The 17766-nt window shown below is 35.6% G+C and overlaps 1 protein-coding gene across 3 annotated transcripts; it reads left to right on the plus strand.

The window, feature by feature from the left end:
* The first annotated feature begins 281 nt into the window (after positions 1 to 281).
* Positions 282 to 17613, plus strand: Dpp10 (Dipeptidyl peptidase 10). Of its 3 annotated transcripts, none has more exons than XM_076437617.1 (16): positions 306 to 1547; positions 5599 to 5757; positions 6751 to 6903; positions 7285 to 7412; positions 7553 to 7764; positions 7885 to 8048; positions 8628 to 8731; positions 9905 to 10025; positions 10101 to 10336; positions 11256 to 11551; positions 11623 to 11792; positions 12558 to 12700; positions 13068 to 13262; positions 16119 to 16279; positions 16612 to 16823; positions 16963 to 17613. In XM_076437617.1, exons 1-16 carry the CDS (start codon positions 1515 to 1517, stop codon positions 17104 to 17106), a joined length of 2631 nt encoding a protein of 876 aa, XP_076293732.1. In that variant the 5' UTR covers positions 306 to 1514; the 3' UTR covers positions 17107 to 17613. The 3 variants fall into 3 exon arrangements, 2 of the variants coding, with proteins under 2 accessions (XP_076293732.1, XP_076293731.1); XM_076437616.1 differs by having other exon boundaries at positions 313 to 1547; positions 5596 to 5757; XR_013010391.1 differs by lacking the exons at positions 16612 to 16823; positions 16963 to 17613 and adding an exon at positions 14198 to 14308 and having other exon boundaries at positions 282 to 1547; positions 5596 to 5757; positions 16119 to 16259.
* The last annotated feature ends 153 nt before the right edge of the window (positions 17614 to 17766 follow it).

A 17766-nucleotide genomic window follows, 5' to 3' on the forward strand; every position in this document is an offset into this window, starting at 1 on the left:
ATTCTGGCCAGGTCCTACAGCTTTATCTGCCGTCCCCGAAAATCTGTGCACCACTGTCCAGGGATCGCTGTGATCAGTGTCTTTATGTTCGGTGCGATCGCATTTTTTTCCCCAATTAGTTTTGATAACAGATATTAATTTGCAGTCCGTGTGGCTGGATCAATACTGTCTCATGAGGTACGCTCGTTCATTGGTTGTACGTCCGTTGTGGCATATGTTGCTAGTTGCAGACGTAATACGATCGTACTATGTGCTGAACGGATGTTGATCATGCGACTGTATCTATCGAAATACAAACTATGAAAGTCATTACTCGAATGTTCATATGTGGCTGTAGCATTCATGCTTGCAGAGCACTTGTATCGTCGACACTATCGACACCGATCGAATGGAACTCCATGGAATCGTAATTCGCATTAGCGACGTCTTCGATAAGAAGACATTTGTGCGGACAATGTTTAGCAATGTAATCACACGCGCGGCGAATGAAAGAAGGAAAAGTTCAGTGTTAAGATAAACATCTTATTTTCTCAATATAATACATGATCTTACAATTCTAGTTTTAATTAATAGAGAAGCGTCGAGCTGTTTGTTGTACTTTCGTTGGCTAGTTAAGGAACATTTATAAAAATGAATGTGCGCGCGAGTAAAATGTTTTTGTATATTTTTATTATTTCGCGGACACGTAATTTATATTTTAATTAAGAACCGATATGATTGAACGACCTTATCAGATTTTGTGAGAAAAGTGAGAGTTGAGGAATAAAAATGAATATGTACGCGCGAGTAAAATATTTTTGTATATTTTTATCATTTTCCAGATCCGTATTTTTTATATTTCAATTAAGATCCGATATGATTGACCTTAGAAGAGAGTATCAACAATTTTTAAAATAATATATGCTTTCGATTGGAGACAATTTGAATGTGCGAGTTACGGCGTGGTTATTTCTCGAAATTAAATATTTTTTACTGCGTTTCTTTTTTTGTTCACTTCTTTTCAGCAAGAACGTGTTTGTTATCGAAGCTCACCATTATTATCGAGACAGATTAGGTTTCGCGGTGAAATCGTTACCCGTTGGCTGCGACCGTGTCGAATGTTAACATCCATAGTGTTCTTAGCATAGTGATCCTATTCGCGTAAAAATAAGCGGGAAAAGGACACGGCGTAAAAGAAGTGGATGGAATCGCGCAGCATCCAAAACGCGCAGGCTTCATTCTCGCAGCATCATTGGAGACAATCTTCCCAGCAGTACCAGAAATTCTCACGGTGTATGTGGAAGTCAAAGAACGTGTCGTATCGTTACGGAAAAAACAGTTCGAACGAAATTATTCTCCGTCTGTCCTTCTCTGTTTTTCCCCTCTCCGTTGTACCTCGGTGAGAGTGTGTATGTCCGTGCATCGCGGAGTGTGCCCGTAATTTTCGTCGTTATATCCGAAAGAGCATAACACGCATCCTATCGATTGCTTTCTAAGTTAACAACTAGAAGTCAGAAAATCAATTTCTATTTTCAATGGCAGATCACGATAACATTTACGACGATGAGGTAATTAAGCGATCCACGTTATCGTAGAAACTTTTACCACTCTCCGGGAAACCTGTGCCATCACAATTGCGCTTAATCGATATTTTTATGATCGTTTTTATAAACATTTAACACTGCACTCCACTTGTAGAATAGTGCACCTATACATATACAGTTCTACAGGATCATACTGCTTTGCATCCGTGTATGTGTTATGGTTATTCCAACACAGTTTAAATAAAATTAAGTTAATTTCTGTGAAAATTACAAAGATCTTCGGTATAACAGTATAGCGCGCTATGATTTTACAGGGCCACACAGCTTTGCAGCCATGCATGTAGCTTTAAGTTCCTCCTTTAAGTAATTTAACAGAGTTAATAGAACAGAGCTCGATTTAAAAACAAATTTTTGTTTAACACATTTAGAAAGAATTAACATATTAAATTAAAATGTTCTGTTTATTGTATTAATTTGCTGCAGTGTATTTATATGTTTAAAAGTGGTAGACAGTGTATTTTACTTATGTTTATTATGACACGTTTTTACACAACATTAACAACAATTTACGATTCTACTGCTTTGTGGAAAAAGAATTGTGAAATTTTCGTGGATCTATTATTTTTGCCCACGGGAAGATCCACTTTAAGAAGAGACGATCACGTATCATTAACAACTTTCTAACTGCTTGTATCTGTATACTTAATACGCATGTCAAGTGTTCTGTGGATTGCGTGAAACCTCTCACACACTTAACGCAAACTTGCGCAGAATGAATTGTTATAAATGCATTAAATACACATACCACATAAATATTTCTTTCTTCGTTCAATCATTTCAATAAGTAAATAAACAATATTTCCAATTTTTTTTTAAATGTTTTCGCTGTTTTGCATTTTTCATATACTCATTTTTCCATAATCTTTCCGTCATTTATTTGTACCATTATGTAAATTTGAAACTAAAGAACAAAGTAAATTAGTAAACAAAGTAAAATAATATTTTGTATATGCATATTTTTCTTTCCGAATATTCTACAACATTCGTGATAAATAAAGTAGCATTATTATTACTAGACTCCGGATGTTTATGCAAAATAAAAAGTTTGTGCATCAATTGCAAGACGCAGGAGCAATGTAAATCTAAATTTATATTCTTCATTAATAATTTTAATGTGGTGAAAATAATATATTAATACTCTTAAAGTCTTTTAATATTTCCACTTCTTTAAATTGCACTTCTCATTTTTGTTATAAATGCATGAAATCCGGAGTCTAGTTATGACTATTTATTATTTCGTCGGGACATAAACATATTAATAGCGAACACAATTGCTTGGCTGGGGCACACAGTAGCTGCAAAGTTTGCGCGGGTTCTCGATCATAGGGGAGTTCAAATTGAATTTTCAGTGGTGTTCCGTGAACAAAATGCAACAATACTGGTGTCATTACTAAGTTTTGTCGATTTAGCTGATATGTAGTATCTCCAATCTCCATTTACGTGGTTGTTCCATTGCTCATGCTAGCTTAAAGGTGGCAAGTTAGGTGTTTCGAACTCGAACTAACTTATTTCACGACTTTAATCTCGCAAGTTACATCCATAACTTTTATCAGAAAAATTCAATGATTGAAAGTGACATCATTCTGTAAATAAACGGACAAATATTCGATGGACCAATGTGTATATTCTGTGAAAAGGGACGATTTATTATTTATTATGACAAGCACAAGCGAGACATCCATTTGTTTTCGAAGCGAATGATGATCCATTCGGACATGTCAGTAACGCCGACGGTTCTGCTCCGTGAATATCCGCCACTGTCGGTGATAAAAATAATCGGTTCCTTGTTTTAGACTTGACGAGTGTACATTTGGTCGTTTTAATGACGTACTTTCCTTTTTACTGTCGCTTTCGTTTCCGTATGAAGAAATTGAAATTCCTCAGTAAGCACCATTTTGTTTTTCATTGATATTCGTCACATATATACTCGTTGTACCCTGATAACTAGATTGAGGATCTTTATGCAAAATAAAAAATGTTCACATTGATTATTACAGAACACAAGAGCCAGATAAAAATTGTATTCTTCTTTTCGTTATCCTATTAAACAGAAACTATAATACCTTGATGTCATTGAGTATTTTTAACATGTACACTGCTTTAAATTGTACGTGTCCATTTTTGTCATAAATGCATAAAATCCGCAGTCTACTAATAACGAACACCTGTGTATATATCCATGTGTGTTACCGCTGTAGCTGCGGAGAAAATTGTTAGTATTGCACAACAAAATTCGTGTACATTCTACGAATGTTAGTTAATAAACGTACCAAGTTTGCAATTTTTATACTCGATACTTTTCTTTAAAAAAATTATATTATATCAATTGTATTATAATGAGGGTGTTAAGCACCGCATAAAGTCGTCATCTTTTTGCATTTTTGCATGTTATTGTTGATACGATAAAATAGGCTAACAAATTAACAGCCTGCGACCTGCACGTGACCACTTTCCCTACTTAGCAGTTTCGCTGACAAATGAGACGTAAGAGAACTGCCTACTCCATATCCACTCAACACCATCGACCTATTCGTCTGTCTTTGTTGCATTTCTTTGCTTCTTTTTGCGAGTGTATGCAGCTCTATGTGCATACGTTGTTTATGCTGCATGTATTGTGCTAATGTCAGCTGAAACATCTCTCAGCGAGGAAAAAAGTTGGTCACCCTTCTGTTAGCCCTACGACGGCGACGACGTCAGAGCTTGAGTCTATTTTGACCCAAATTGTAAAAAATTTCACCTAATTTCGCAGTCTGCGATTACATTATGTTTTTGTAACTTTAACCACTTGCTTTGCGATTTACTTTACAGCCGCAGTGATTAGGACTCGTTTTAATGCAAAATAAAGATTGTCTGCATCAATATGAAGCTACAGCAGCAATAACATACACAATAATTTCTTTTATAATAAAATTGCAGCAAGTTGGAAACAATACGACAATATATTTAAATTCTGTAAATGTTTTACTATTTTGTGTTTGAGCTAATTTTTGTTGTAAATACAAAGCAAGTGGTATATAAAAAAAGACTGACGCACAGATTCTAAAATTAAATTTTCAAACGCATAAATTCTTGTATAGTAGGATCTCCGTTATATGAATTATATGAACACCCGTTTTGTGAACACTTTGACTTTCTTCGGAAGTGCTAAATATTTTAATCAATTTGAGTGTGCTGCTTTAATGTAATATGACATTGTACACATTCCTACAAGCTTGCATTATATATACATACATTCCCGAAGGTCTTCGGTGCTATAATTACATGTTTCATAAATTATTGATTGCAAATATCCTCAGAAATAAAAGTCTGAGGGGTTTATATCTGGTGGACCAGCTGGTCAGTGAATTAGACCGTACGTATCAACCTTCGAAGATAGTATTTATTCGTGTTTTTATTATTAACCTCCGCAAGACGAATGCTTTTCATGATTTCATGGCAGCCATTGCTAAATCCATCCAAATTCGTGCACTTAAGTATTTTTTACTTCTGTATATGATTTAAAGTGGCTACTGAAACATTAGAATCTTAATGAAACGATTTGTAACTCTGGGTCAAAATGGACCCATGTCCCACCATCCGAGGGTTAAAGTATCGCAAACAGTTTTATTATAATTCCACGATAACGGATTTTCCTGAAAATGTATTTCACATATTAATAATCAATAAGGATATTTTTAGATCCTTTTAATTATATTGACATTATTAATTACAAAAATGTACAGCCATCAATGACGACAGCGAAAGCACTAAATGGGATAAATTGAAATACTTACGACAGATTCGTGGCGCGATTTCTCAGTTCAAGGTCAGCTCAAGGTCATTCAATTTATCTTGAGGTTTCCTGCAATGCTTCAAGGTGCCCTTGATTTCTTATTGAAATGAAACTTCTTTTTTTTAATTTCTTTATCAGATGATTGGGAACATTTAGGAAATCATAGGGGACCAAATGTTCAATCTCTCTGTGCTGTTTATTATTATTTGACATTAGCGTTAGTGAAAACCTTTGTGATAGGAGCTCGTCTCGGCGAATCAAAATCAAAGAAACTGGCGCGGCATTTTGATTGCTCTGCTGGTGATCGTTGCTGTCCTAGCTTTGATAGTGACGTCAGTTGCCCTGTTGACACCACCCGATGAAGGTCCTAGAGTCCGGGGTGCAAGGCTACGGCTATCTGAGGTATGCAATACTATTTGTTATTTAATATTTTGACTACCAAACTATAAGAACAGTTGCCCCTAAGAGTTTCTCAATTTGAACATGTCTGAAATTGAATTCTAACGTCAACACTAAACCTACCACCACTGATCAAAATGACTAGTTCCAGATTTTTTATTTTACAATTATTGAAATAATAAAAATGATTTCATAAGGAAGGATGAATCACGAATCGTGATCACTAGAGATTACTCTGTTATGAGCAGTCCGATCGAAGATGTCTTTATCAGGTATAGCATGGTTTCAAGAGAGCTTTCACGTAATTTCGTCAACTCTTTTTTTTTAATGATTTTTCAAGGTCACCTTCAATTTTTTGCAAATACACCTATAATTTTTAAACGCCTATTTGTTAGAGGATATCAAAGCGAATTCGGAAACGTATCATAACATTAAAAAGTTGGAAAAAAATTGCGAAGAGATTACAGAAAATTGCTTTTTTAATTTTTTTTACAAAAAATGTGCTATAATCACGTGAAAGTTTTTTTGAAACTATGTACATGTGGTAAAAACATTTTCGATCGGACAGCTAATAACAGAGTAATCTCTACTGATCACGATTCGTGATTCACCCTGTAGATATCTTTAGTAGAGCACGTATTACAATAGGGGCGGCACAAAGTCTAAATAAAATCAATCTTGTCATTTTTATAAGGGAACATGTGTGTACCAGTTACTTTCAAGGCCCGGTAGGTTTAGTGTTAAAAATTGATTTCTAACGTTTATGGTATTTTTGCATTAATATTTGCTAATGTATATGGTTAACATATATGTATAACATTATCTCGAATGAATAGATAATCACCGGAAACCATTTGAACTATCGGAAATTAGTCACGGTTCACTGAACTGTTAAGCACTGAACGTTTATAAACACTGCAATAACAATGCAATTGGAGAGCAACAATTCACAATAATTTAACATCGCTTTAATATTCGAAATTAACGATTATTTAGGTGTTGTCCGGAGAATTGACTCCTCTTCTCTTCAACGGATCATGGACAAGCGAACAACACATTTGCTACAGGGATGTTTGGGGTGGAATTTCGCTGTTACACATTAATCAAGATAATGTTACTTCCCGTAGCTTAATGCCCAATGAAACTTTTGTAAGTATGACACCGTCTGACCAACAATACAACCAGCAGAAGAAAGAAATAAAGTCAATTTAAACGATCAGCATTATTATCGATAACAATTTTTAGTTATCTAATAAAAAAATATCTGAAGTTTTCATTAGAGTCCAGTTAATTTCAAAAGTTTTTACTCCTCCTTCTGTTAGCGTGTATCATTAACACTGGGAAATCCGTCAAAATGGCGGGTTCCAAATTTTTCAGTCGAAGATTATATATTGAAATTGTAAAGCTACAATCTTGAGGTATAATTCAATGCGTTTGTCTCTTCTAATAAAAAATGATTAAAATTCACGAATAAATGTACTCCTCTTATTTCGATAAAGTAATGTCGTAGGAATTCTTTTTTATGTGTAGAGAAGACTGAATCCAGCCAAGTTCTTGTTATCGCCGGATCGTAAATACCTGCTGCTAGCTCACGACGTGAAGAAACTGTTTCGGTACTCGTATTTAGCAAAGTACACGGTCTATGATGTGAACACGCGGTTAGTAAAAAAGTTTTTTACCCGGACCAATAAATAACGCGGACCTGTTACCGTTTAAGTGGAATGTACAGTTCAAGACGATATTCCTGTCGTGATAATACTAATCGTAAGCAATACACATCGCTAGTTTATTATTGCAGGGAAATTATACCATTGACTCCATACCCGGAGAAGGTGGATCATCCTTATCTTTTATTGGCACAATGGACTCCGCGCGGTCACGGACTTGTCATGGTGCAAGATTATGATATTTATTACATAACTGGTCCTATGAGCAACACAGGATACAGAGTTACTAACACGTCGATTCCTGGTATACTGTCGAATGGATTACCAGACTGGCTATACGAAGGTACACTGATATTTATTATTTGCAAGAAAAACGCTGGCTATAGTAACACTCTGTATACTTGGATATTTATCCTGTGCATTATCGATAGAGATTATTATTTATTATTTTGTAACGCCCTAGAGGAAATACTGCACTGCGCAGAGGCTATCTGGATGTCGCCAGATAGTCACATGATGCTGTACGCATCTTTTAATGATTCGCTCGTTGAGGAAATGCACATATCGTGGTTTGGAGAAGGAAACAAGGCTCTTTATCCCGATATACGATCCCTTCGTTATCCAAAGGTACTATTTTATTATTATATTGTTATACATTGCATAAGTGCAATTAACGTTTGCACCCCAGATCTACTCATATTTACAAACAAATATCAAGCGATGATAGTCTCTTTCACTAGGAATTCAGTTGCTATAATTGCTCAAGGTCATTCAAGGTCATAGCCACAAGAAACGTTGAGGTACAAACGTTAGGTGACTCTGGTGTACTTTGGTTGTTCGTAAATGATTATTAGACAGCGGATCTTTATTCAAAATAAAAAATTTTCAGCTGAATTGCAACAATCCGCAGTGACATAGAAATTAATTTTTTCTCTTAATATGTTCAATAGGTTGAAAATGATATGAAAGTATTTTTAAATTCGTCTAATGTTTTTAATGTTTTAAATTACACCTACTTATTATTGTCATAAATTCATAAAATCCGCTGTCCAACGATCAGCAAATTTACGAAGAAGAACCATGATTGATTTGTACACTTAAGATTCTTTCTTTTTAAGATTGTTAACAATAGTTTTTCTGAAAAATACATACATATGTATGTACGTTACGTGAGATATATAACTAGATATTGTTTAAATATTTCAGCCAGGAACTCCGAATCCTGTGGCGCGACTCTACGTAGCAGATTTGGCAGATCCAAAGACTATTCATACGAAGGTAGTGAAACCGCCATCTATCATCGAGCATGTGTGAGTTTACAAATGAATTTTAGAGTATCAAGTTTATTCAATTTGCCCCTTTCCATTTCCGCATGATATGCAGTAGCATTCGAATTTTGTATTATTATAGTGATAGATAAGTAGATAGACAAATTTTAAAAAATATACGTTGAAAATGAACGATGTAAAGGGACGAGCATTCTGATTGGTAGAACACTTTTTTCATTTAATTTGTTTACGAGATTTCAAGGTCGAACATTATGTTTATTCTGATTGTAATTTGAACGTTACGTGTATGGTAAAATACATTTATTTTGACGTATAAAAATGAGCCACTGTTAGTGAAAAATTATCGACGACCTTGAAAGTTCGAGAAATGACCTTGAAGACTAGCATGATTCGCAATATTCGCCGCTCTACATCAAACAATTTCTTTCTTTTTACATATTTTGTATCTGCAAAATTAACGAAGATGTTCAAACGGACAAGATAAATGAAACAACTTGAACATTAACGACTTCGTACTTTAATAACAATTTGATACATCTTGAACAAGAGAATGTATCACAGTATGTTCCCCTTGCTTCCTGAATCTTGTGTATGGGCGTCTCATGGTAAAGGAATGTTAGTAATATAACATTATGTACAAATACATGTTAACAATTATTATTTTCAACCCTCATGTTGGCTACTGGGCTCATTACTTAAAAACTTTCTGATGTTCTTTTAAAAATATCATAAAAACGCTCTGAATGAAGATTTATGGAACGACCCTTAAATACTGAAGCTTTAAAATTATTCGTTAGTAGCTTTAAAAATTGTTTTACAGCTGTTTAATATTTCAACACGAGGGTTAAAAAATTTCATCAACGATTGAATGGTGCATGCGATGCTATAGAATCTATAGTCTAGACAATAGACATAAAAATGAGAGTAAAGTAGAAACTCCCATATCCGAACACTACTCGAATATGCAAGCTGTTTTATATCCCCTAACAATTAATAAGAAAAAATTCTGATGGCTATAATAAAATCTTTTAAGTATCGAAAAAGTGGTTTTATCATTCGAAAATTTGTTTATATCTATTATTTTTATCCCATTACTGTCCTGCTGCTATTCTTTTGCTTCGGATGGGGAATATTTTACTTCAACGTGATTGTATTAATTGATTCAGACTATAAACTATTCCTCTCCATTAACAGAGAGCATTACTTTACTTCGGCTTCTTGGATATCTTCAACGGAGGTGTGCATAACGTGGTTAACGCGTGCTCAAAACCTTTCGGTTGTCACTATATGCAAGAGCCCGCAGTGGCGTTGCCAGGTACGTTCGAATTATTTGCTACACTTATACAGTGCATCAACATGGACGTTCAATGAATATTAATGTTTTATTCAGGAATATCAAAGGGTAGTATCTGAAGATCGCGGATGGGTGGACACTCCTCCGGAAGCACCTATTTTCTCAGCGAATGGAAGCAGTTATATTGCAATAAGTCCGGTTAAGGATGGTCCATCTGGTTATTATAAACACATTGTTTGGGTGAATGTTGACCGAAAGATGGTTGTTCCTCTAACGCATGGGAAATTCGAAGTCACCCAAATAGTGGCATGGGATCAAGTGAACAATACCATGTAAGTCCAGCATAGTAGTTACTCTTATTTCAATTACGGTCTGCTTTATTGCAGATTGCCTGCATCAATTGCCAGATACACAGGAGCTAAAGTGCCGGACAAAATGGTAGGACGTCCGATCCGGCCATTTTGTCCGACACTGTCTGAACAGCCCTTAAGAAACGAATTGAAATATGCGATATTACAGAGATTTCACGAGAGCGTACTCGCGAGATCTACGAAGAAACCAACTTTGTGTAGAAGGTTCATAGATCATTAGAAAGTATATTTAAAGTACTATTGCGCTCTTACCCAGTAAGCAATCTGCTCGATTTTGGACTAACTTCTGCGTCCACAGAAGTATCGCATCTTCGAGCGTCGTTCTGACAGCACAATGCCCGCCATCTGCTCGCCAGGCTGTGCTCGATATCTGCTCGAGGCAGGCCTGGCTGACTAGGTACTTAACAGTGGGTCCAATCTCCTGGAAAATTTCTACAAATTTTTCAGAATATGATACTGGCAGTGACCTCCATTTCTTTCCTATTTGGTAACTTAGACTTTTCACGCTATGAGTATGTTTTCCTCTAAGCTTTTGCTTTATGTATGCCCACACGTTTTCAATTGGATTGGCATCTTGAGACTGAGATGGCCAATCATTGAATCGGGATTGACATTCTCGCGAGCCCACGTCAGACGTTTCTCGACGTGTTTCGAAGAGAGCAAAGGTTTCTTTACATAACGAAAAACTATTTCACTCTCGAAGGTGTTAAACATACTAACAGATCTCTTCGGAAGTGTATTAGGGGACCCCTTGAATGTTTATTTTATCATCTCACTCGAACAGTTTCTTCGAAGATAACACAGATACAGCGAGTACGCTCTTGTGAAACAGACTGTATAATGAGTTGTTTAAGAATGCTAATCCAATTGTTTTCTACAGATATTTTATAGGTATACCGCCTATGCGACCAGGTCAGAGACATCTCTATTACGTGAGTTCTCTGTTACCGAATGTGGGCTCGTCTCTGCACCCTGCTGTCTGCATTACATGCACAGAAGCCACAGACGGAAATCTGAACGATCATCAAACAACGCAATCTCGTCATCATAGTGGTTCGTCCGATAATTATATACGCGATCATTATGAAGCGCGAGAAAACGCGCAACACGCGGAACGAGAAAAGGCGAAGGAGAAACCTTCGAAGAAACAAAAAGCTAAAGCATATGTACCTCCAAGTAAGCGTAAAAATCTAGGCTAGTTTTATTCATTTTTACTTAAATTCTAATACAACAATTTTCTTTTTTAGCGTTTAATGAAGAACCGTGTCAGTATCATAATGCTATTTTTCCACGGGGGAGTACGAACTATTTTATTTTGGAGTGTTACGGGCCCAGTATACCGACCGTCGCATTGTACAAAACGGAATTACCTATGCCACGGCTGATCTACGTTTTGCAGAATAATACACTATTGCGTGTAAGCCAGCCTGTACTTTCTCAAGGCACGATCCCGAAGTGACACTGTGATTACTTAGGGCGACGACTTAGGTTCTTAAACTGTGGTCCGCGGACTCCTAGGGGTTCGCGAAACAATTTTGACATTAACTTTACATCCCGCAACTTTCGCTTTTATTCAAATAACTCATTTAATAAAAATCCTACATGAAGAAGAAAAATGCCTAGGGTTGGTATGGGGTCCGCAAGAAAATGTTGTTCAAGAGGAGGGCCTCGGACTACATAAGTTTAAGAACCCCTGACTTAGGGTTATAAAACATAGGGTGACTTGCCCTATAATTTATGTTACGGTTTCATTGATTAGAACTTTTTTTCTAGTTCGTAATTCCCTAAAAAAAGGAGAAAATTTGTATCTATCGTATGCCTACATGTTCTCCATTAACTATACATTAACGAAACTATAAAATTTCATCTCAGTTTAAAGGAAATTAATAACGTACATATTTATTAGACTCTTTTCGGGATCTTCATCACTACTCTGACACGAGGTATTGTAGAGCATGGGTTTAATGGTTGACCAAATATGGTTCGTAGCTCAAGCTTTAAGGGCTGTTTTTACCCCTCGAATATGAACAATGGCCGTTGAAAAAAATGTGTGTAATTTTTGTGCAAGAACTACATCCTCCCAAAGTTTCATTAAGATCTGGAGATGTCACTTCGGGATCGTCTCTTGTCGGTAATATTATATTTCACATTCTCTGATCTTTCCGCGAACAATTTTGTTTAGGAGAAAGTTGCAAATCTGGCACTTCCACAAATAAAGACATTCCCCGTTCAAATAAGCGGCGGGTACAACGCACAAGTGAGACTACATTTACCGCCAGGTTTGAGAGAAGATGAAATCACGAGGTACCCTTTGATTGTGCAAGTGTAAGTATGACGGTCAATCATCGTTCTTATCGTTCACGGTATTCTGACATCGATTCCCTAAATGATACTCATGAGGACTGCGGCTTTCATGTATTTATGATGAGAATAATCAACTAAAACAACAAACTATAACGACCAGACCGCGGATCTTTATGTGAAATAAAAATGTTTTGCATTGATTGTGGGAAGCAGGAATAACATAAAAACTGATTTCATCCCTCAACGACTTTGTTTCATATTTAGCCCAACCAATTTCTTCATAAATGCATAAAGATCCACAGTCTAATAATGACATTATAAGAATTTAACAATATTGCAGCAGGTGAAGTTTAAAGAATTTTTCCATCGACATTGTTTGTTTATTTAGATATGGTGCACCCGGGTCGCAATTAGTAACGGAAATGTTCAAAATAGACTGGAACACATTCCTGGCTAGTAGGAAAAATGTGATTGTCGCTCAGATCGATGGTAGAGGCAGTGGAGGCCAAGGTTATAAGTTTTTGCACGAAGTGTACTATAGACTTGGCTCCGTGGAAGTTGCTGACCAACTGGAAGTTACTGAGTGAGTACACTTGATCAATGGTTTTCTTTATTATTCAACAAAAGTAATGCATTAATACAGTTGCAACCGCGCTATGCATAAATATATGTTGTATCATGGAGATATTAATGTGTCCAACTAACAATGGTAATTTGTTCGTTTTATTCATAACATTATTATACTGCTCTACTGTTCTCTTCAGGGACTACGTATAAATACAGGTTTATGCGCTCTGAAACTAAATAAATGATTAAACTACTATATCTTCGTAAAAAAATCATACTACAATCTATCTATAGTTTCACTTTAAAGCGTGAAGTCTCTACTTTCAGAATCCCTTTCTAGTTGATTATGCATCATGTTGCAGGGGGAAGAAACGAACTTGCACTCTGATGTTTCTAAATAGGAATTGTTATACGTGTACACCATTTTTTTCATGTGTAGGGCAGGTTACACAATTGGGATAGGTCACACCTGGAGTTTTGTTGTAGCTAGGAAAAATGATCAAGGAATAAGTTACTAATCGGTACGAGAAGAATTATTTTTACACTCATCTTCTCTTACAAACAATGATTTCAAAATAAATATAATATCACACATATTTTTTCGAGAATCGGATTAGTGGAAAAGTAATGTTGTGCGTGTAAAGAATAAATTGAAAAAATGGTGTTATTGTCCGCTTTATCGCATGGTGTAGTTAGGTTCTGCTTCAGACCGCCAGTTTTCAAAGTAACCTGAGAAATACCGGGGTATGAATACCGAAGAATCATGTTTAAACATGTTTAAGTGTTTCGAATATTATGAAAAATATATTGAAGAAAAATCATTCGCAATTAAGTAGATTCGTCGAGGCCACTGAAAACGCTTTCAGACATATTCTTTCCGGTGTGAGGCTAACAATGATCGCACTCCGCTTCTCATTGCATCATTAGCTTATTTTCCATTTCTTTTAACAGATCGTCCATGTGTAGGTTACGATAAGTACGTACACATTGGACGCTGATGGCTTCTTTGGCTGCTTGTCAGCTTTCTCGTTGACAGGAATTCAGTCATGACCGAGGATCCATGTAAGTTTAATTTTTTCTCTTTTTTTTTAGTACTCCTCTGTGGATCTGTAAAGTTTAAAGAGAATGGTACCGTTGTTAGAGAATCGTTATTGTAGATGGTAACTGCACTCTTAGGGCTAGACAAAATAGCTATTTGTTGATATGTGTCTTCATAGCCAAAAGGCATGGTTGGTGGTCATTAATTCTGCCATGGTACCTGATGTTGTCTTTCAACATAAACTAGCTTGAAAATATGTAAACTGTATAGTAGGGTATTGTAAATCAAATTTTTTCATTTCACTTTTTCGATATATTTTCTGTGAATAATACGATTGTTTAGAAGTTTTCTATCTCCAGCAAACTTCTGAATGATTAGTATTGTTCCTTGAAAATAATAGAAAGATTTACATTGTTACAAATTTATAGGAGTCATAGGTCCAAGAATCTGATCATTTTTGCTGCTCAACTGTGATCGTTTCCTAGATTAATTTCAGCTGGTTCCAGCACATAATTTCATCGACCACGTAATTGAAAGGTGTACCATGTTTAGCGGTGCAATTGCATTTGTGTGTAACAAAACAAGGCCGGTAGTAATTGTATTATAGCCAGCTGAGCCTACCCTCGACGTAGTGCAGTCTCTTTTGTTGTGTATGATCGTGAGTCGTTGTGGTATTGTCGTTTGTATTTCTGTAGCGGTGGAAAGGTCGCTTATGGGATGCGTAGAGATGTCAGTGGTATCAATGTTACTCACATACACAGTCACTCGTAATACAATAATATTCGGATACTTTTAAAACGACGTGTATGTGAATGAATTGTTGCATGGACTCTGGTATAAATTGACTAAATCAGGATTTCGGAACATTTTTATACAATGACTATAGTGTGTAACAATATACAGGGTGTGGCCGGACGGGTGGTACAACCGAGCAGGAGGTGATAATACATGTAAAAATAAGTTGAAAAAAAGGAATAACATTTTTAAAGTTCCGCCAGATACGCGTGCTTTAGTATATGCACAAAGTAGAATTGGTTGATCATGGTCAGACGCGTCAGACGATTCCTATGCAATAGCATAAAAGCGTCAAACAAAAATATGTTATTCCTTTTTTTTCGACTTATTTTTACATGTAGTATCACTCCCTGCTCGGTTGTACCACCCGTCCGGCCACACCCTGTATTCGTGAAAAATTTATCCCCACTACTGCTAGGTACACTCGTTGAAGAGCTCAGGAGCTCCAGAAGAGTTTTCAATTATTTTTTTATGGAACTTTTGCCAACACATTTGTGACACTTTTCTAATTAAAACGAGACCAAACACGATACAATTCAAAGCATATTTGCTTGTTTGGTTGAAGACTTTAGGAGAATCTCGATTATCCGAACCGACGATATCAGAGTTCTCCGTAAATCAAGCGATAATTATAATAAACATTGAAATTTCATTTTCTCTAGCGTTCAACATACAATCAGTACGTAACATTTACTTCACATTGTTATTTTCAGTTGCTGTTCATAATTCACGTACAAAGGTTCTCCAATATGAAAACAAACTTACATCTGTATGTCATCAGTTAGCAAAATTTAAATACTAACTCAGATCGTATTATATAAAGCGTTAAAAAAATACAACAAAAAATAACTTACGCTATAATAAATAATTAAGAATATTATACATTTTTGTCGGCATAATCCTTAGGCAATACCGTGTGTCTAAGCCGTACTTGATATTCTTATATATTAATATATGTAATCAATATGTTGAATATGTGATTAATTGTTTTATTATTAATACCATATTGATGTACAAAATTAACATTTTTATTTACAGGTATCTGCGAGATTCGTTGCACTTTGTGGACAAAAGACGTGTTGCAATTTGGGGTTGGAGCTACGGTGGTTTCGTAGCTGCACTTGCATTAGCGCATCCCGACCGAAACGTATTTCAATGTGGCATAAGTGTGGCGCCTATTGTCTCATGGAAACTTTATGGTACATTAATGAACATAATTGATTTATACATATAGCGCTTTACACAAAAACGTATCTTTGAGAATTTATTATAATTAACAGATTCGCTCCTTTAAAAATTTTAGGACGAAAAACATTTTTTCAATCATAAAAGGTTATTATTCAAGAAAAATGCATTCGACATTTTACCTAGTATATATACTTTTTATATGTATTATTTTATTATTTACGCTATCTTTAATCAGAGATCTGGGGGATACAAATCACACATTCTTTTAAAAAATCAGCTTTGTTTTTAACAAATTTAGAATCTCGACTAGTTTCAATTCTACGATAACAATTTATTTCTGCAGATTCCGCATATGCAGAAAGATACATGGGCATGCCAACTGTGGTGTCAAATTACAAGGGTTACGCGGAATCAGACGTTTACGAAAAAGTTGAATCTTTACGGGATAAAATGTTCTACCTAGTGCACGGCACTGCTGACGATAATGTCCAATTTCAACAATCAATGGCACTTGCACGGCATCTTGCCAAGAAAGGCATACTTTTCCGACAACAGGTATGCTATGTTTCATTATTCCTATACGTCGCGTATAATCTTTCTACAAGTTGATTTATACAAATATAAAGTAGAAAATGAAGTACTGCCTCATTAAATTTCGTAATAATTTTTGCAACCCTTGTAATCATTTTCACAGGTGTATCCGGACGTGAGTCATAGCCTAGCAGGAGTAAAGGGACATCTTTATTTATCAATGGCACAATTCTTAGACGACTGTTTCCAAAAACAAGTACCTACCGATACGAAAGCGGGTCTTATCAGTGGTGGTACTAGTTTGTAGCTGTATGTATATAATGTGATTCAAAAAACAATCTAAATTTGTGAAAGAACTCTATGCATAAATATTATATCTTAAATATCTCCATATTGTGTTCCGTTCATTAATATCTTTAGAAAAAAAAAGATATTTTCGCATTATTTTGTACACTGAATTGATGTTGTAATGAAAGGGCACACACACACACACACACACACACAAAAATCGTTATTTACAAGCAAATTAAATTACGATCATTGTATTTTCAATTAAAGATGAGATTTAAATCAATAAAAATAAACCTATGCAATTTTAAGAAACACATATATACCCAGTAAGCTAAATACTCGGTTTTGGCCGGGCAGCTACGTCAACAGAAAGACTCGGCAGCTCCTGTCGGACAGATGGAAGGAGCTCGAACCTGGATTCTGCTGTACATACACGTGTATTACAACATTCGTGGGGCTTGCATAAATATCTGTAAATAATTTCTAACCGTAACAATTTTCAGTAAATTCTGCCAGAAATTAATTGGTTATTATTTATTCCCTGACACATTGTATGTATTTACATGTATTGATGAAAAATCAAGAGTATTGTGTGGATATTAATTCGTGCCGCTTTCCCATAAGACACAATGTAAAAAAATCAAAACAGTTTGAGCGTCCTGCCGCTGCTTGAAAT

Source organism: Lasioglossum baleicum, chromosome 13 (genome assembly GCF_051020765.1).
Source record: "Lasioglossum baleicum chromosome 13, iyLasBale1, whole genome shotgun sequence".
In the NCBI taxonomy this organism is placed as follows: domain Eukaryota; kingdom Metazoa; phylum Arthropoda; class Insecta; order Hymenoptera; family Halictidae; genus Lasioglossum; species Lasioglossum baleicum.